Source organism: Nerophis ophidion, linkage group LG04 (genome assembly GCF_033978795.1).
Source record: "Nerophis ophidion isolate RoL-2023_Sa linkage group LG04, RoL_Noph_v1.0, whole genome shotgun sequence".
Lineage (NCBI taxonomy): Eukaryota > Metazoa > Chordata > Actinopteri > Syngnathiformes > Syngnathidae > Nerophis > Nerophis ophidion.
The window spans coordinates 40,674,948-40,696,634 of NC_084614.1; the positions used below are offsets into that span (position 1 = coordinate 40,674,948).

General features: G+C 38.1%; 1 protein-coding gene across 4 annotated transcripts in view; it reads right to left on the reverse strand.

The window, feature by feature from the left end:
* fez1 (fasciculation and elongation protein zeta 1 (zygin I)) overlaps nt 1-20,302 on the reverse strand; it is a 41,287-nt gene extending 20,985 nt beyond the window's left edge. The window contains exons 1-2 of one of the 4 annotated variants that reach the window (XM_061898055.1): nt 20,023-20,302; nt 1,276-1,635 (exon numbers count right to left, since the gene is read on the reverse strand). In XM_061898055.1, the coding sequence (XP_061754039.1) occupies nt 1,276-1,604 (329 nt within the window). In that variant the 5' untranslated portion in view covers nt 1,605-1,635; nt 20,023-20,302. Of the gene's footprint in view, nt 1-1,275; nt 1,636-14,227; nt 14,507-20,022 lie in introns of those variants that run through there. The other 3 variants (XM_061898052.1, XM_061898051.1, XM_061898053.1) reach the window with 3 other exon arrangements.
* Nucleotides 20,303-21,687: the final 1,385 nt, after the last annotated feature.

Below are 21,687 nucleotides of genomic sequence, written 5' to 3' on the forward strand. Positions count from 1 at the left end.
CCTAAAAATCAATAGGAAGTAAAGGAAAACTTGACTTGTTTATAATCATATTTACAGGGGTGTTTTTTTTCTAAATTATAAAAGGCTTCTTTGTGGGCTACATCAGTGTTTTTCACCCTTTTTTGAGCCGAGACACATTTTTTGCGTTGAAAAAATGCGGAGACACACCACCAGCAGAAATTATTTAAAATTTAAACTCACTCAACAGTAAAATGTGGTTGTCACAATTGTTGGATATGACCTTAAAGCATAAGCAAGCATGCATCCCTATAGCTCTTGTCTCAAAGTAGGTGTACTTTCACCACCTGTCACATCACATCATGACTTATTTTCACTTTGTTGCTGTTTTCCTGTGTGTATTGTTTTACTTCTTGTCTTGCACTCTTATTTTGGTGGCTTTTTCTCTTTTTTTTGTTGGTATTTCACTGTAGCAGTTTCATGTGTTCCTTTAAGCGATATTTCCCGCATCTACTTTGTTTTAGCAATCAAGAATATTTCAGTTGTTTTCATCCTTTTTTGTGGGGACATTGTTGATTGTCATGTCATGTTCGGTTGTACATTGTGGACGCTGTCTTTGCTCCACAGTAAGTCTTTGCTGTCGTCCAGCATTCTGTATTTGTTTACTTTTGTAGCCCGTTCAGTTTTAGTTTAGTTCTGCATTGCCTTCCCTAAGCTTCAATGCCTTTTCTTAGGGGCACTCACCTTCTGTTTAATTTTGGCTTTAGCATTAGACACCTTTTTACCTGCACACTGCCTCCCGCTCTAGACAGTACCAACACTCAACAACAACACATCATTTGCGGACTATAATTACTGCTTTGCAAACGATATTTTTTAACCCAAATAGGTGAAACTAGATAATCTCCCACGGCACACCAGACTGCATCTCACGGCACAGTGGTTGAAAAACATAACATGTAATAGTGGTCAAAATGGCCTCCAGGCCAAGCCCCCTAGGACTTAGGAGGTTTTAGTAAGTTTAGTTTAATATCCATTCATCTATAGAATTCCAAAACGGGGCCACAAAGAAAATCTAGTTTAGAGCCATACACAAAGCCTCGCTTTGCTTAAGAGCTGTGTTAGCCAACGGGTTGACAGCCAATGGATTTAAGGCTCATTGGCTATAGTGTGCTTAACTTACAGTAGTTCTCAATCAGTGTGGATTTTAGGTTACTGGTTAAAGTCCAATGTGTGCAACGCCGGACTGTGCGGGAGCGCCAGTATATGATTATTTGTAAACATTAGGGCTAAAAAACATTTGCATAGTTCACTTACTCTTCATCCTGCAGCTGCTCCTCCTCTTCTTGGCTTTGTGACTGATTCCGTATGGGCGCCAGGCCCTCGGTCTTGGTGTTGTAATTGTGGAAACAGACGTTGAGTTTCTCGTCAAACTCGTTGACCAGGTCCTCCATTGACTTGAAACTCATCATCTCAGAGAAGTTCTCCAGCTCAGAGAAGTCCTCACGGGTGATGGAAGCCAAGGGGACGCTGGTGGCGGGGGTGGTGTAAGAGGGGTACTTGAGTGCCGGGTGTTCGAGGTCATCCATACGGCAAGGGCGGAGGTCTTCAAACTCCTCATCCAAACACACTAGGGGGGCCTCCATGGTGTCCTGTTAGGTGAGTCTCTGAGGCCTGCTAAAAAAGTGCAGTTGAGATTAGAGACACTGCATTACAGACCAATATTAATATTTACCAGTACTATGAATTGATTAATGTGGTCTCCAACTTAAACAAGTTGAAAAACCATTTAGTGGTCAATTGTACGGAATATGTACTGTACTGTGCAATCTATTAATAAAAGTTTCAATCAATCAAAAAAAGATGATAGCTGCTCTTCCCTCAAACTGATATTGTGTAATGACCTTTACATGTGCAATGATTTATCAACATTGTCGACAAATATCGACAATAACATTTGTCAACAATAGTTGTGACGTCAGCTTCCGTTTGAAAACATAAAGTGGAAATATTTACTTTCATTCTTATTAAGAACATTAATACTTTGCTCATTTTGAAAGCAGACCTTTTTTTATGACACTACAACTGTGATACGGAACCAGTTAACTTTAGACATCTGGAGGATGCCATCTCAACTTAGTAAGAGAGTTAACTTGTTACTTTGCTGGCTAACTAACAAGTTTGGGAGGAAGTTTTTTGAAAAATAACTTGAACTATCATATTAGCCAAAGTCTGCCAGCAGTGCAGTGAGAAAAAGCAAAATAACAAACATGTCAATCACAGGTTTGCACACAAACACACACACACACACACACACACACACACACACATTAGGCACCAATGCGCTGATATCATAAATTTAAACAATCAATCTATTGCAGTGGTTCCCAACCTTTTTTCAGTGATGTACCCCCAGTGAACATTTTTTTAATTCAAGTACCCCCTAATCAGAGCAAAGTATTTTTGGTTGAAAAAAAGAGATAAAGTAGTAAAATACAGCACTATGTCATCAGTTTCTGATGTATTATTAATAATAATAATAATGGATTTGATTTATATCACGCTTTTCTTTTGTTAGATACTCAAAGCGCTCACAGAGAATTTGGAACCCCTCATTCATTCACACCTGGTGGTAGTAAGCTCCATCAGTAGCCACAGCTGCCCTGGGGTAGACTGACGGAAGCGTGGCTGCCAGTTTGCGCCTACGGCCCCTCCGACCACCACCTATCATTCATTCATCATTCTTTCACCAGTGTGAGCGGCACCGGGGGCAAGAGTGAAGTGTCCTGCCCAAGGCCACAACGGCAGCGATTTGGATTTCAATAGGTGGGAAGCGAACCTGCAATCCTCAGGTTTCTGGCACGGCCGCTCTACCCACTACGCCATGCCGCGCCTAATTATTATTAAATTGTATAACAGTGCAAAATATTGCTCATTTGTAGTGTTCTTTCTTGAACTATTTGGAAAAAAAGATATAAAAAATAACTAAAAACTTGTTGAAAATAAACAAGTGTTTCAATTACAAATAAAGATTTCTACACATAGAAGCAATCATCAACTTAAAGTGCCCTCTTTGGGGATTGTAATAGAGATCCATCTGGATTCATCAACTTAATTCTAAACATTTCTTCACAAAAAAAGAAATCTTTAACATAAATATTTACGGAACATGTCCACAAAAAATATAGCTATCATTGTTAAGGATTTTTAAATTGTTTCTATTTTTAGAATATTTTTAAAAAATCTCACGTACCCCTTAGCATACCTTTAAGTACCCCCAGACGTACGTGTACCCCCATTTGAGAACCACTGATCTATTGGATAGCTAAAATGTTTTTTTTTAATAATTTTTGTGTCATATTTGCATATATCGTATTTACTAACGTTGTTCGTTGTTATAGATATAACAACCCACTTGTTTTTTTTGTGTGTGTTTCAGCCTTATCAAGGGTGGAAAGGTCGCACATGAGATCGTTTTTTTTGTGGGAATCGCCATTAGCCGTGCTCTTGCTAGCGTACATGCCAGAGTACCATACAAAAAAAATATTTTGTGGCAACATCTAACAAATCATATCAGACTATGAAACATTATTTTTTTTTTTTAAATCTTAATCTAACTGAACAAAAATATCAACAGCACTTGTGTTTTTCCTCCCATTTGTCATGAATTGTGCTCAAAGATCTAAAACCTTTACTGGATAAAGAAAATACCTATTCCTCTCAAATAGTATTCAAAAATCCGTCTAAATCTGTGTTGGTGAGCACTTCTGCTTTGCCAAGATAATCCATCCCACCTCACAGGTGTGGCATATCAAGATGCTGATGAAACAGCATGATTATTGCACAGGTGTGCCTTAGGCCACTCTGAAATGTGCAGTTTTGCAGTGTTGGGAGCTTGGGGGATCAGGAAAGCAGTCAGTATCTAGTGTGGCCGCCATTAGCCTCACACAGTGCAACACATCTCCATGGCATAGAGTTGATAAGGTTGTTGATTTTGGCCTGTGGAATGTTGGTCCACTCCACTTCAATGGCTGTACAAAGTTGCTGGATATTGGCAGGAACTGGAACACACTGTCGTATACGCCGATCCACTATATCCCAAAGTTGCTCAATGGGTGACATGTTTAGTGAGTATGCTGGCCATGCAAGAACTGGGATGTTTTCATCTTCCAGGAGTTGTGTATAGAGCCTCGCAACATCGGGCTGTGCATTGTCATGCTGCAACATGAGCAGATGGTGTCAGGTGAATGGCACACAACTATGGGCCTCAGTATCCCGTCATGGTATCTCTGTGCATTCAAAATGCTATCAATAAAAATGCATTATCCATGATATAAGCCTGCCTGTAATAACCCCAACCCCACCATGGGCCATTGGATTCACAAAGTTGACATCAGCAAACCGCTCTCTCACACGACGCCACACATGCTGTCTGCCGTCTGCCCTGAACAGTTAATAAGTGGGATTCATCCGTGAAGAACACCTCCCCAACGTGCCAGACGCCTTTGATTGTGAGCATTTGCCCACTCAGGTCGGTTACGATAACAAACAGCAGTCAGGTCAAGACCCCGAAGAGGACGATGAGCTTTGCTGAGACAGTTTCTCACAGTTTGTGTAGAAGTTATTTGGTTATGCAAACCAATTGTTACAGCAGCTGTCTGGGAAGCTGGTTTCAGACAATCATGGCGGTGCAGCTGCTGGACGTCGAGGTCCCGGGCTGGTGTAGTTACATGTGGTCTGCGGTTGTGAGGCTGGTTGGATGTACTGCCAAATTCTCTGAAACTCTTTTTGGAGTTATAGTCGATAAATGAACATTCTTTTCACGGGCAACAGCTCTGGTGGACATTCCTGCAGTCAGCATGCCAACATCTGTGGCATTGTGCTCGGTGATAAAACTACACATTTCAGAGTAGCCTTATTGTGAGTAAGCTAAGGCACACCTATGTAATAATAATGCTGTTTCATCAGAATCTGTGCTAATCACAGCATTTATAAAAAAACATTTTTGTCCGGTCTTTATTGTTCCTTTCACACTAAAAACCCAGATGCTCAAGATGCAATTTTTGACATCCACGTGCCAGTTAGGCTCACAATAAAGTTATTTGGGAAAATATCCACATGAGAGCTTGGAGAAGAACTTGGTAATGTGCAAATGGTGGTAACAGAGCTAATTTTAGCAAGCGGTGACACGCCATCCCACGCTCAACAGATGGCAGTGTTCAGAGCTAAGACCAGTAATAAATCACAGCTCATGCCTGAAATATTTCCCAAACTGCAGTGAAAGTGCTTTTTTATGACATTGAAAGTGTGACTTCACACCAAATCCCTTTAAAAGTATAGAGCAGCATGATTTTATGTATCTAAGTATTTTGGATTTTCTTAGCTCAAAATGCAGTTTGAAGTCATATTCTTATGATTACACTTTATTAAAAATTGCAGTAAGCGGATTGTGTATGTACAAACCCCGTTTCCATATGAGTTGGGAAATTAAGTTACATGTAAATATAAACGGAATACAATGATTTGCAAATCCTTTTCAACCCAAATTCATTTGAATACGCTACAAAGACAACATATTTGATGTTCAAACTGATAAACATTTTTTTTCTTTCGCAAATAATCATTAACTTTAGAATTTGATGCCAGCAACACGTGACAAAGAAGTTGGGAAAGGTGGCAATAAATACTGATAAAGTTGAGGAATGCTCATCAAACACTTATTTTGAACATCCCACAGATGTACAGGCTAATTGGGAACAGGCGGGTGCATGATCGGGTATAAAAACAGCTTCCCAAAAAATGCTCAGTATTTCACAAGAAAGGATGCAGCGAGGTACACCCCCTTGTCCACAACTGCATGAGCAAATAGTCAAACAATTGAAGAACAACATTTCTCAAAGTGCAATTGCAAGAAATTTAGGGGTTTCAACATCTACAGTCCATAATATCATCAAAAGGTTCCGAGAATCTGGAAATATCACTTCACATAAGCGGCATGGCCGGAAACCAACCTTGAATGACCGTGACCTTCGATCCCTCAGAAAGCACTGTATCAAAAACCGACATCAATCTCTAAAGGATATCACCACATGGGCTCAGAAACACTTCAGAAAACCCCTGTCACTAAATACAGCTTGTCTCTACATCTGAAAGTGCAAGTTAAAGCTCTATTATGCAAAGCGAAAGCCATTTATCAACAACATTCAGAAACGCCGCCGGCTTCTCTGTGCCCGAGATCATCTAAGATGGACTGATGCAAAGTGGAAAAGTGTTCTGTTGTCTGACGAGTCCACATTTCAAATTGTTTTTGGAAATATTTGACATTGTATCATCTGGACCAAAGGGGAAGCGAACCATCCAGACTGTTATTAACGCAAAGTTCAAGAGCCAGCATCAGTGATGGTATGGAGGTGCATTAGTGCCCAAGGCATGGGTAACTTACACATCTGTGAAGGCACCATTAATGCTGAAAGGTACATACAGGTTTTGGAACAACATATGCTGCCATCTAAGCACTGTTTTTTCATGGATGCCCCTGCTTATTTCAGCAAGACAATGCCAAGCCACATGCAGCACGTGTTACTACAGCATGGCTTCGTAAAAAAAGAGTGCGGGTACTTTTCTGGCCCGCCTGCAGTCCGTAACGTGTCTCCCATTGAAAATGTGTGGCGCATTATGAAGCGTAAAATACGACAGCGGAGACCCCGGACTGTTGAACGACTAAAGCTCTATATAAAACAAGAATGGGAAAGAATTCCACTTTCAAAGCTTCAACAATTAGTTTCCTCAGTTCCCAAACGTTTATTGAGTGTTGTTAAAAGAAAGGGTGATGTAACACAGTGGTGAACATGCCCTTTCCCAACTACTTTAGCACGGGTTGCAGCCATGAAATTCTAAGTTAATTATTACTAGCAAAAAAATGAATAAAATGAATGAATGTTTAAGATGGACAAGGACTTTTCAAGTGTAAAACATACACAGAGAACATCCACAACTTTTGGACAAGAGCAAACAACGGACAAGAAGGAAGCCTCTGGTTGTGTTTCTTTCTGTAATTATCAGTAAATAGTACTATTATTAGTTATAATGAATTCAAACAGTAAAGTGTTTTAACAATGAGCTCTGAGTATGCGTTTTTACTGGCATCAAGTGTTTACGTTTAAGTGTGTGTGGTATGAAATAAGTAAAACATCAACACAGTATTTTTTTCCCAGTTTTTGTTAAAGATGCCATGCTTTTTACAAGCAACACTTAAAACATTGATAAGACATTCATAAAATCAAAGGTTAGAATTTTGTAAGTTTATAAGAAAGCTGCTGCAAATTCAAGCATTTTGGGCTGAAACGATTGCAAAAAACCTATAAAGACTGATTGTATCAGTTCCCATCTTTTTAATTTGCCAATACTCTACAAGGTTTTAACTGGCGTTTTATAAACCTTTTTTTTTTTTTTTTTGCACCTATTGAGGAATGGCACAGTGTTGTCTAGACAAAGAAGCAATGGAGGTAAAATTACCAGAAGGGTTCCAGGTCCCACTGGGAGTACACTTCATTTTCTTTTCTGCCAAACCACAGATAATTAAGTACCTTCTTTGCAGACTCTGAAGTGATATGTTTTGTTCAATACATCATATGTGTATATCAGATCAAGAACAAAGAGGGGTCTTAAAACCTAAACTTCCCAGCCACTAGCAAAAAATATATGTACTTATAATTGTTTTCAAGCTGCTTTTGAAGTACATGTTGTTTTTCTTAAATGATACTTTGGCAAATGATGCAAGTGCGTGTGAATACAGAGAAGTCAATTTCACTGAAAAAAAAAGCTTATGCAAGCTTCCTCCTTCTCATTGCGCCACTCAGCTAAGTGGCTCGATACTTCATAAGCCGGATATTGTTTTGTAACTTCGGTTTCTCATTAACCTCTTAAACCCGCGGCTTCTTCCTATGGACAAAGACTTAAAAAGAGCGTTTTTGAATTCATCAAAGATGAACTTAGTATCAAAATAGTTGAGAGCATTTTGACTTTGTCTCCTGACAGCAACTTTGCTCATGGTTTTAATGCTTTAATTAACATTCAAGCAAATCCTAGTTAGGTTTTTTTTTGTGTGTGTGTAAGTGTGTTGGGGATATCAGGATACCAGTGTGTTCCCAATATGTGTCCGCACATTTTACACACAAAGGAGCCTTTGACTGTGTTGCCATGCACTCAAACATTCCTGTATTAACCAAAATACAGGAAAAAGATCTAAAAGGCTTTGGAGACATGTATTTTCAGATTGGCAATTCCGAGTCAAGATGGTTTTCTTGATGATGATGATGACTTATTTTGAACATGCTTAAAAGTCTGCATTAAACTTTATCATGTGTTTACACTTAAAGTGTTTACCTTAAAATTGTTTACACTTGTAATATATTTTAAAAGAAAGTGTAATAGTAAGGTAGTTAAAGTATGCACAAACAACACACAAGATTGCGCTTTAGCAGAATATGAAGTTAATTGTGCATCCTCACTGAATTTGTTTGGATCTGTCATAAAGGTTTCTATTTATGGCATGAATAGGAAAAAATGCAATGTAGATATCCTTAGAAAAACTTCAATATCTGGGGTCCGTCAATTGCAATGGTAATATTTTTCTAAGTGTATGAAAGACTTAAAGAAGCAGCTTTTCTTCGTTGAGGCCGTTGTGCTCCCAGGGAGTAAGACGTATAAACTCATGATAACATGAACTGTCAAGTACATTTAGCAAAGGGTTCTTTTACTCGTTGATCCGATTGCATACTTAATAGATACATTTTTAAAGAATAAATTAAACTACCTTAAACACTAAATATAAAAATTGTTGCCTGTGCCCACTTTCTAAAATTAGACAATTCTATGATATATATATACATATTTTTTTGAAATCCTTCAGAAATGTATTTTCTTGTTTTACATATTTGGGTTAATCTTTACCCTTACGACAGTTGTAGTCAAAAGTTTACATACACTTTTAAAGAACATAATGTCATGGCTGTCTTGAGTTTCCAATAAATTCTACAACTCTTATTTTTTTGTGATTAAGTGATTGGAGAACATACTTGTTGGTAACAAAAAAACATTCATGAAGTTTGGTTCTTTTATGAATTAATTATGATGTGTTTTTATTATTTTATTATATTGTGCAGATGCGACCAAATCTGCTGGGACAAAAGTATACATACAGCAATGTTAACAATTAGTTACATGTCCCTTGGCAAGTTTCACTGCAATAAGGCGCTTTTGGTGGCCATCCACAAGCTTCTGGTTGAACTTTTGACCACTCCTCTTGACAAAATTGGTGCAGTTCAGCTAAATTTGTTGGTTTTCTGACATGGACTTGTTTCTTCAGCATTGTCCACACGTTTGAGTCAGGACTTTGGGAAGGCCATTCCAAAACCTTAATTCTAGCCTGATTTAGCCATTCCTTTACCACTTTTGACGAGTGTTTGGGGTCATTGTCCTGTTGGAACACCCAACTGCGCCCAAGACCCAACCGGTCTGATGATTTTAGGTTGTCCAGAAGAATTTGGAGGTAATCATCCTTTTTCATTGTCCCATTCAAACCACCAGTTCAATTGGCCGTAACACAGGCCCAGGGCATAATACTACCACCACCATGGTGTTCCTGAGATTAAAAGCCTCACCTTTTCTCCTCCAAACATATTGCTGCGTATTGTGGCCTAACAACTCTTTTTTTTTTAAATTTGACCACAGAACTTTCCTCCAGAAGGACTTAACTTTATCCCTGTGATGTCAGATGAAACAAACATTGAGCTGTTTGGCCAGAATATCCAGCATTATGTTTGGTGGAGAAAAGGTGAGGTATCGTCAAGCATGGTGGTGTTAATATTATGCTCTGGGCTTGTTTTGCTGCAAATGGAACTGGTGTTTTACAGAGAGTAAATGGGACATTGATAAAAGAGGATTACCCTCAAATTTTTCAGGACAATCTAAAACAGGGGTGCCCACACTTTTTCTGCAGGCAAGCTACTTTTCAATTGACCAACTCGAGGGGATCTATCTCATTTATATATATCATTTATATTTATTTATTTATGAAAGAGACATTTTTGTAAACAAGTTAATTGTGTTTAATGATAATACAAGCATGTGTAACACATATAGATGTCTTTCTTTCACAAAGACAAGAATATAAGTTGGTGTATTACCTGATTCTGATGACTTGCATTGATTGGAATCAGACAGTAATGATGATAACGCCCACATTTTCAAATGGAGGAGAAAAAAAGTTGTCCTTTCTGTACAATACCACATGAAAGTGGTTGGTTTTTGGCATCTAATTCATCCAGCTTCCATACACTTTACAAGAAAAACATTGGCGGCAAATTCCGTAGCTCGCTTGATTGACATTCACGGCACCCGAGGGTCTTGTGAGATGACGCTGGCTGCTGCCAGTTCATTATTATGAAAAAATGACAGAGTGGAAGGCGAGAAACACTTTTTATTTCAACAGACTTTCGCGCCGTCCCTTCCGTCAAAACTCTAAAGGCCGACTGCACATTTCCTATCTTCACAATAAAAGCCCTGCTTCATGCTGCCTGCGCTAACAAAATAAGAGTCTCAGAAAGCTGGCGTGCACAAGTGATGTGCACGCCAGCTTTCTGAGGGATCGCTTGTGCACGCCAGTTTTCCGAGACTCTGTATTTAGTTAGCGCAGGCAGCATGAAGCAGGGCTTTTATTGTGAAGATAGGAAATGTGCAGTCGGCCTTTAGAGTTTTGACGGAAGGTACGGCGCGAGAGTCTGTTGAAATAAAAAGTGTTTCTCGCCTTCCTCTCGGTCATATTTTCATAATAATGATCTTGCAGCAGCCAGCGTCATCTCACAAGACCCTCCGGTACCGTGAATGTCATTTAAGTGACGTCTTGGTGAAGATTGATGATCACTAATTTTTAGGTCTATTTTTTTTAAAAGCCTGGCTCGAGATCGACTGGCACACCCCCCGCGGTCGACTGGTAGCTCGCGATCGACGTAATGGGCACCCCTGATCTAAAATCATCGGCCCGGAGGTTGGGTCTTGGGCGCAGTTGGGTGTTCCAGGACAATGACCGCAAACACACGTCGGAAGTGATAAAGGAATGGCTAAATCAGGCTACAATGAAGGTTTTAGAATGACCTTCCCAAACCCCTGACTTAAATGTGTGGACAGTGCTGAATTGAATTTTTCTGTTGACATTTTAACATTTGATTTAAAATTCATTCTTTAGTCCTGTCGTTGGCTTTTTACTTAGTCGTGTTACCCTGACACATTATCAGCTCTGAAAAATATTGACTCGTCCACAAGTCCACAATAAAGTACTATCTAATCTAATCTAAGTCACATGGTACACAGGAAGTTGAATCATTCAGATTCTCTGCAGACCACTGTAAGAAAAAAGTTTACTCGTTGATTTTTCTGTATATTTGATATTTAAAGTATAACTAAAAGGTAGGGGGTAACATTTCAGCCCAGTCCTGTTATCTAAAATATTGTATTGTCTTGTTTTGTTTTTTAAAATATTTATTTTTTTTGTTGAATCACTGTAATTTGCTGAGTGTCGACATGCTATTAGCATAAATGGCATGTGGCTATGGTTGTCCCGATAACAATATTTTGGTACCGGTACCAGTACCAAAATGGATTTCGATACTTTTCAATACTTTTATAAAATAAAGGGGACCACAAAAAATTGCATTATTGGCTTTATTTGAACAAAAAATATTATGGTACAATAAACACATGTTTCTTATTGCAATTTTGTCCTTAAATAAAATAGTGAACATACGAGATAAATTTTCTTTTAATAGTGAGTAAGCAAACAAAGACTCCTAATTTAGTCCGGTGACATATGCAGTAAGATACTGTGTCATTCTCTTTTCCATTATTTCATCAAAATTATGAGGGATGAGTGGTAGAAAATGAATTATTAATCTACTTGTTCATTAACTGTTAATATCTGCTTACTTTCTCTTTTAACATGTTCTATCTACACTTCTGTTGAAATGTTATAATCACTTATTCGTCTGTTGTTTTGATGCTTTACATTAGTTTTGGGTATCGAGTCGATACCAAGTAGTTACAGTATCATACAATGGTCATAATTTTATTCCTCATGTATCCAGAGACGTATTTCCTGAGATTATCAACATAATGTGAAAACAATTTAATGAAAAAAGATTTTTTGATGATAAAAAAATATCTATGTAATCATAGCAGCATCGACTAGATACACTCCTGAACTTGGTATCTTTACAGTGGCTGTCAGGTTTAGATCCACCCATGGTGTTTGTTTACATGGTGAGCTACGGTGAGTAATGCAGCATGTTTAGCTATTCCTCGTTCTGCAGGGGTGATACTTGTAAGAAACTTACATTATTTGTCGCCATGGAGGCGAGAATTTGTGATTTAGAAGTAGCTAAAAGACTGCAGACTGTGGACTGACGGTAGCCACAAGCTATCTAGTCATGTCTTAAACCACCTCTTCCTGAGGGCATTTCTGTGTTATGGCTTCACCTTTATTGTTAGTTTTCAAGCCAAAATGCATCCATTCTCCCTTTTCTGTCCACACACATTGTCTGGTTGCAACTACTCCTTGATTGTGCGCTGCTGAAAATGCCCCTAAACTCGTAAAACCGGCAATGTCACAAAGTGACGATGCGCCATCATGCCCGTTTAACAAAAAAGGTGGGTCAGGGACCGGTACTTTTTAGAGGCGGCATAGTACCGAATAGGACACAGTAGTATCGCGGTACTATATTAATACCGGTATACCGTACAACCCTACATGTGGCTATCAAATGTATTTCAGGTATTTGCTTATTGTATGTTAAAAACACACTCCTGTTACTTCAGTCCTGTTATTCCAGAGTCATCTTCAGCTCAGGAACATTGTACAAAAACGAAACAAAGTTGCTTGAGATGGGCCAATACTATTTAAGTAGTTCAAGCTGGCTAAATTGTGGCTCTGCAGTGTTTTATTTGGAGGCTGTTCCCTTTATATTTTTTCTAAATTAACTTATTTATGTGAATCCATTTTTATAATTTTTTGATCAAACTTGAATCTAATTAATGCATGCTTTGGTCCAAAAACAAATTAATGAGAAATAATGTGTTCAATAATAATTTTTTTTATTTAAAAAAAACAACACATTTTTCATATTGTAGGTTTGCAAAAATTTCTGACACCCAATACTAATGCCTTGCAGGACCAGCAAGAATTTTTGTGATGACTTATTTTGAACATGCTTAAAAGGTTGCATTAAACTTTATCCCATGTTTACACTTCTATGAACGTGTACAGTTCACCTTAGTGTGTTTACCTTACAATTGTTTATATTTGTAATATATTTTAAAAGAAAGTGTAACAGTAAGGTAGTCAAAGTCTGCACAATAGGTAGCGTATTTAGCATTTAAAAAATAAACAAAAAAATACATTACATTGGAAAAATAAATTACTAAATAGGATTCAACATTTTGTCTTTGGGATCCAACTTTTTGGTGGCAAAAACAATATTTGTTATGTTCTGACATCATGGCGTTATTATTAACAATATTATGATTAACATGTAAACACAAACGCAGCATCCTAATAGCTTGTGGGTGCAAACACGTCTTTAAGAGAATATCAACCTTGAACGAGATATTGTGTCCACAAAAACCGTGTCAAGGATGCCAGTACAGAGACTTCCGGAGCGTGGCTAAGATGCACATGCAGTAGTTTGCCTCTGCAGTTACTCCGGTGAAAACTATAAGATTTAATCTTAATTCTGCTTTTTTTTTTTTTTTTAAACTGACAACGTTGGTCAATTATATGCATGCATATCCCTCTGGGTAAATTCGACCCTATTAAGATATAGATAACAACGATTATGCCCAAGAAACGAAGAGGGAAGCAATCAGAGTCACCTGTGGCCGTAAACGAGCCTGAGGCTAGCGCTGAGATGGCGTCATCAACTCTGGAGAAGATGCTGGATAAGATACTCGAGTCTATAAACAAACGTTTTGACATGCTTGAGGAAAAGCTTGAGGCTCTTTCAAGCAAGCAGTCGGCACTGACCAACCGAGTGCAGGACATGGAGCAGCAAGGTTCTGAACATGAGCGCCGCATTGAAGCGCTCGAACAAAAATTGGCTCAAACGCAGAAGAGGAACGAACAATTGGTAGCTAAAATAGACGAATTGGAAGGGCGCTCAAGACGGAATAATATAAAAATAGTCGGGATACCAGAGCAAGAAGAAAAGGGAAGACTTACGGATTTCGTTGCGGACCTGATACCAAAGTTGTTTGGAGCGAGTAACTTCTCCAAGCCAGTGGTGGTGGACCGCGCGCACCGTGTCCCGCTCGCTCGCCATGGTAACGGCAAGGGACCCAGGAGCATCATCGCAAGAATACACTTCTACCAGGATAAGGAGCTACTTCTTCGACTGAGCCGCGGCCAGGAGCTGATCTACAACGGCCTGCGCGTGTTCCTGTTTCCAGACTACACTGCCGAAGTGACAGCGCAAAGACGGGCCTTTCGAGAGGCAATGAACATGCTGCGGGAGAAGGAAATCAAGTTTATGCTGCGTTTTCCAGCTCGCCTGCATGTAGAGTACAACGACCAGGTAAAGGTGTTTACCTCTCCTGCAGACACTAAGACCTTTTATTATAAAACATTTTAGTGACTAATTATCAATAATGGCTCTACCACACAAGGCTTATGATAAGTATAAAAGCAGAAATACACTTTTTCACTGAGGTTTATTTCACCGGAGGTCGCAGGAAAAAAAAAAAAAAAAACACTTCACTGCCGAGCTACTAATTGCTTGGGGCAATGAACGCAGCTACGAGCATGTGCCCTGCGCCTGAAGATGGGGGTGGGGGACTCATGGACTGGGGAATCGTCCAAAACGACATCTTATGGACATCACCACAATGGAGATTTCACTCCAAAACATTGAACTACACACGATGGGAACCGAGGGAGGGGGGAACAATGGGGTGTGAGTGTTGTGTATGTGTGAATCTGAGCATGAATGTGGAGGAAAGAGATGTACAATCATATTTCAACTTACTAATTACTAAGGTTTTTTTTTCATGTAAGGACAAAAAAAAAAAAAAAAAAAAAAAAACCTAAAACACCATAATGTCAACTTGTAAGAAAAAAATCACACTAGTTTCATGGAATGTTAGGGGCTTAGCCAAAAATATTAAAGCAGGGAAGGTTTTTTCACATTTAAATTCATTAAAAGCAGATGTTGTATTCTTACAAGAAACACATCTCTGTAAAGACAACCAACACAAACTTAAAACAAGCTGGATATCTCAGGTTTATCACGCACCCTTTACTTCACAAGCTAGAGGTGTAGCTATTTTATTTCATAAAAATGTGCCTTTCATACTTACATCAAAAATAATTGACCCTAATGGGAGATGTATTTTATTGAATGGTCATATTACATCCTATCCAGTAACTTTTTTGAATATCTATGGACCAAACACTGATGACTCAAACTTTTATCATCGAGTCTTTGGTCTACTTCCTGATGATAGCTCCTCTCATATCTACATTGGTGGTGATTTTAACTGCCTTTTGGACCCCACTTTAGATAGATTGTCAACTAAATCTCATGTAATTGCTAACTCAACTAAAACTATTAATAATCTTATGAGATCAAGAAATATCATAGACATATGGAGAGTAAAACACCCTAAGAAAAGGGAGTATTCATTTTACTCTACTGTACACAATTCCTACACGAGAATTGATTACTTTTTAGTGGAAGGCTCTTCCCTCTCCAATGTCAGTAATCCTGAGTACCATAGTAGAATAATCTCAGATCACAGTCCTGTGAGTTTGCAGATTCAAATTGATCTCCTTAAAATCAAACAAAAATGGAGATTTAATCCACAACTATTATTATATGAAGATTTTAAAGAGTATATAAACAAGATTATCCAAGATTTTATTGAGGTGAATGATAACGGAGAGGTCTCAGACTCCACATTGTGGGAAGCTCTTAAAGCTACTGTGAGAGGATATATAATTTCATTTGAAATCTCAAAACAAAGAGAAACAAGAAAAAGGCAGAGAGAATTAGAAAAAGAAATTAAAGAAATGGAAAAAATTCATATAAATTCTCTTTTGCAGTCTGATTACAATAAGATGCTCCATCCATCCATTTTCTACCGCTTATTCCCTTTCGGGGTCGCGGGGGCGCTGGCGCCTATCTCAGCTACAATCGGGCGGAAGGCTGGGTACTCCCAAAGACAATAAGATGCTGAAACTGAAAAATGAATACAACTCTCTTCTTCATGGGGAAGTATCTAAACTCCTGCTGAAAAATAAACAAAAACATTTTGAAATATCCGATAAACCACAAAAACTTCTATCTAGACAGCTCAAAGGAGATCAAGCCAAAGCTGCTATTCACAAAATATGCTCAAAAACAGGTGAAACATGTACAGATTTAAAGGATATCAATAATGTCTTCAAAGACTTTTATTCAGAATTATATAAATCTAATTAAGCTATATCGGTTAATGATTTAAATGATTTTTTTACCTCATTAAACTTACCTCAACTGAGTCCAAATAATCAGAATTCTTTAGACAACACTATTTCAACTGAAGAACTGCAAAAAGCACTGAAATCTTTCTCCTTGAATAAAAGTCCTGGTCCAGATGGATTTGGTGCGGAGTTTTATCAAGCTTTCAGTGAAATACTATCCCCTATAATACTTAGAATGTTAAATGATTCTTTTGTGAACAACAAACTTCCAAGTTCTTTGTATGAAGCCCATATATGTATAATACCAAAAAAGGGAAAAAATCCACTTGATCCAGCCAATTATAGACCTATCTCCCTGCTCAATTTAGACCATAAGATTCTAACTAAGGTACTCGCAACAAGGTTAAGCAACCACATAACAGAAATTATTCATCCAGATCAGGTCGGTTTCATCCCGGACAGACCTTCTTTTGGCAATGTACGGAGATTACTGAACGTATTGTACTCAGACTGCACAGGAAACAAAAAGGCTGCCGTCCTGACTCTGGATGCTCATAAAGCTTTTGATTCAATTGAGTGGGCTTATCTTTTTCATGTTCTCAAATTATTTGGATTGGGAGAAAATGTTATAAAATGGGTTAAAATAATTTATTCTGCACCAAAATCATATGTCATAACTAATAATGTAATATCGGATAGTTTTGAATTACATCGCGGTGTGAGACAGGGTGACTGCCTTTCGCCCTTACTCTTCAATTTGGCCCTCGAACCACTGGCTATTGGTTTAAGAATGAACTCTAATATTAAAGGATTTTCAGTGGGCTCATCAGAGAGTCTCATCTCCCTTTATGCAGATGATGTACTTGTTACACTCACTGAGCCAGAAGTTGCACTACCACTTCTTTTAGAATATGTAGACTCTTTTGGTAGAATATCTGGTTATAAAATAAACTGGTCCAAAAGTGAGCTTATGTTCCTAGGAGATAACGTTGAGATCAGTCAAAATCCAGTTAAAGTCGCAGAAAATTACATATCCTATCTTGGCTTAAAAATATCTAAAAATTATGAATCATTACTAAAGTTGAACTTTATTGAAGCCTTTGAGAAACTGAAAGTGTGTATTGAGTATTGGAAGACCCTACCTCTCTCTATGTTAGGCAAGGTGAATGCTATTAAAATGATCACTCTGCCCAAATTTATTTATCTTTTTCAAAATTTACCAATTGTAATTCCTGTAGATTTTTTCAAAAAACTTGAATCTTTAGTTCTAGATTTTGTGTGGGGATGTAAAAAACGCAGAATATCCAAAAAGCACTTATTTAGATCTACAGAGGAAGGGGGACTGGGTCTTCCAATGTTCAAAAATTATTATTGGGCATCAAATCTGAACGCATTGACCTATTGGAAGATGGGGTCCCCAAATAATGAATCTCTTAATTCTGCTCCCTTATGGCTGAAATTGGAACTGCAGTCATTAGTGAAACCTTATACATCATTGCTATCGTTACTTTTTACTAAACCAGTCTCTTCAATTAAATCAATAAGTCATAGTGTTGTAGTACGAAATTCTATCAAAATTCTTTCTCAAATTAAAAAACAATTGAATATTTCCAATGTAACTATGTATTCACCAATATATCACAATCATGCATTTATTCCATCGATAACAGATAAAACATTTTTTGACTGGTACTCAAATGGAATTAAATGCATAAAAGACATTTATGTCGAGGACAGTCTTGTGTCATTTGAGCAATTGCGAATCAAATTCAATTTGTCCCAATTCAGTTGGTTTTGCTATTTGCAGGTAAAAACATTTATTAAAGAAAACATTTCAAAGTCTCAGTTGGTAAATGAAAAACATCCTCTTTTAGAACTATTAAATTTACCACCCACAAGTAAAAAGTCTATCGCTAAATTTGTCAGCTGCTTCATTATGTCTATGACATCAGCAGACAGTGTTAAAAGAGCATGGGAACAGGAACTAAGAACAACAATACCCAATCAGCAATGGGAACAGACACTCTCTCAAATTCACAAGTGCTCAATTAACAGCAGACATAGGCTCATACAGTTTAAAGTGATTCATCGTTTTTACTATTCTAAAGTTTTATTACACAAATTTTATCCGGATACATCTCCACTTTGTGATAAATGTAAATCTGCTGAAGGATCATTGTCTCACTCGTTTTGGGGATGTCCAATTATTCAATCATTTTGGTCCAGCATTTTCTTTTTTTACTCGGGGGTATATCAGAGAAAAATTGTCCCTGATAGGGATATGATCTTATTTGGGTGGTCTTCAGAAACACAAAAGCTTCCAAAACATATTAGAACTGTGTTGCTGCTTGGGACGGTTTTGGCCAAAAGACTCATTCTCAGAGATTGGAATACTCTATCTGCACCCAACTTCAGGAACTGGTTAAATGAACTTGTGAATGTAATGACTCTTGAAAAAATAAGATTTATAAACTCTACAAATATGAATAAATGGGAATTAACCTGGAAACCTTTACTGACATATATTGAAGCATAACTTATAGACATTTAAAGGAAAACTAAACTGCCATTTTTTTGTAGTTGTATTCCTTTTTTATTTTTATTGTTATTATCTTTTGTACTGATTCAACACTACATTTGTTTTTCTTGTGTCACTTCTGATATGGTTTTGTCATGGTTTACTTGCTTTTTTGTTCTGTTTTTTTTTTTTTTGTGATTATTGTTTTGTATTGATCAAGCCCTGTAACTTTTCCTTTTTTTTCCCTCTAAGTGTGTACGGTGGACAGGCCCTCGGGAGGTGATCTTGTGAACACTTCCTGAGGATCCTTGATGCCGAGGTATGTTCATCTATTTTGCTGTGATCTCGATAGCCTGCTGATCGTGAGCCGCAGCGGGATGGATGGATATATATGTATATATATATATATGTATGGATATATATATGTGTGTGTGTATGTATATATATATACAATATATGGGTATATTTTCTAATAATGTCTGTACTGTAAACCTTGAGTTGTTAAAGTTCATGTGCACCTCTCTCCTCAAGTGTGTATGTGTGTGTGTATGAGTGGATGTGACTGTTTGTCATTTTAACTGTAAAATCTAATAAAATATATTTGCACAAAAAAAAGGATGCCAGTACAGGAACCACCATTGGCAGGAGTAATTTATCTCTTAAACAAGGGGGACTTTAATTACACAGATTTAAATGTAATAAGATTATGTATTCAATTTATTAGCATATATTTAATGATATTAGCTGGTTTGACTTCAAATTGTTGCAATCAATATGACCGTTTTGCATTGTACATGAATAAACATGTATAGTATAATTCCACTTCACATTGACATGCAGATGAGGGTTAGTGCCAGTAATGGACGACCATTGAGTGCATGTCATCAGCTCATCAGAGGGAGGAAAAGAAAGGGGGAGGGAGTGAAGAACAGCTAGGATAAAATAAAAATGATGGAGGTAACCGTGGTTACCAGGCCCAGATGGATGGAAGGTGGTGAATACATGAGTTCATGTCTTGCAGCCAAGGATGGAGAATTACCTGCAGTGGACGTGATGTTCCTGTTTGTTGGCAGGACCCTCTGAAGCGAGAAGAGGCGGTGTCTTAGCCTCCCTTCGTCACAAAACTGGACGATGAAGAGTAGCTACATCCAATCCAGAGTGAATGGAGGTATTCAAACAAAGTGGGGGCAGGAAAAAATGGCTTTAAGCTTTGGTTTGTGTCCCTTCCCTCATCCGTTTGCTCACAGCCACCCGTCTCTGTCCTCCTACAGCCTCTTGTTTTCCCATCAATAGGCAGGCGGCCCAGCTCACGCTGCGCCTGCGCACCAAACACCCTCTGACGACATCCCTCTCCTCCCTCCATCACTCCCTCCCTCTCTTCTCTCCTCACACCACCATCGATCGCCCTTTGTTTCTGCCTCACTGCAGGGCGGCCTAATATTCATGAGACAAAAAAGAGGGAGGCTGATTGGACGTCAGTGTATAGAACACTGTCCATCTGCCAGCCGTATAATTGAAGACTAGTGGTGCATTTGGAAAGTAATAAATACAGTACTTTTTAAAAATAATTAATTAGTAATTAATTAAAGATATACACGATGATAGTACTAAGTCATAAAATCAGTTAAAAAATAAGAACATGTTTGTTAATAAAAAAAATTATTATATTACAGTAGTAACGCAATTTGCAAGCTTATTAGTTCTGTAATGGAGCACTTCCCTCAAAACACTCAAATCAAAGTCTCCCATCGAAATTACTTGAAGTCAATTTAATTGGTGCTTGGACTCCCTGAACATCATAACTGTAACATTGTAACACGTCTTTTAAAAAATCAATTTCAAACTTTCAGATAAGAAATATTGCATAAAAAAAACTATATAATATAAAGCAGCACAAACAAGTACACTAGTTTTATCGCATCTGCTTCTCTGTCAAATACACCATCAGCAGCTTCTCCATATTTTGTTAATTGTTAAATGTCCGCTGTTTAGATATTATTTTAACATTATTGGCTGGGATTGGACTCATTCTGGTTCAATATGGTGCAGGGTAGACGAGCAGTAATACGCTCGCAATGTTTCGCCAAATTGCCAACTTTGTAGTCGTGTTTTTGATCATTTAGTTTTTTGAATATTGTCCCATTCTTCTTCCCAGTACTGTCCTTCACACTCACTTTCTTCCTTCCGATGGTTGGAAAACAAAGGTTTGTCTATCTCTAGCTGTGAAGTAATGCCAGCAAGTAAGAACAGATGTTTTGGTCAAATCTTATGGACTTCACCATGACATTTGCTATGTCAACTAATGGCAGGTAGCATGTAACTCAAATTGTTGTTTGCAACTTAAAGCATAACAATTAGTCGAGAGACAGCTCCTATCTCAAAACACTTAATTTGAGGAGTGTTAACCTTTTGGGCAATTAACGTTCGCTAAAGGTTGCATTTTTTATGTTTTTTACGGTTTCACAGAACGTTACATGTTCTTCTGACCTATAAATACTGTTTCCAAATGGTTGCTTTTGGGTAGTTTTTGATTTCCGGAATGTTACTGTGGAGAGGTGGAGCCGGCAGTCCGACAGAGAGGCAAGGCACGCCGGAGCCAGGCCCAAGATGGTTGCGAGCAGGCGGGGACTGCGAGCAAGCGGCGAGGCGCGGCGAGCCGGGAGCGACGCCACAATCAAGATCCGGTGTGTTTTGTGACTGGATC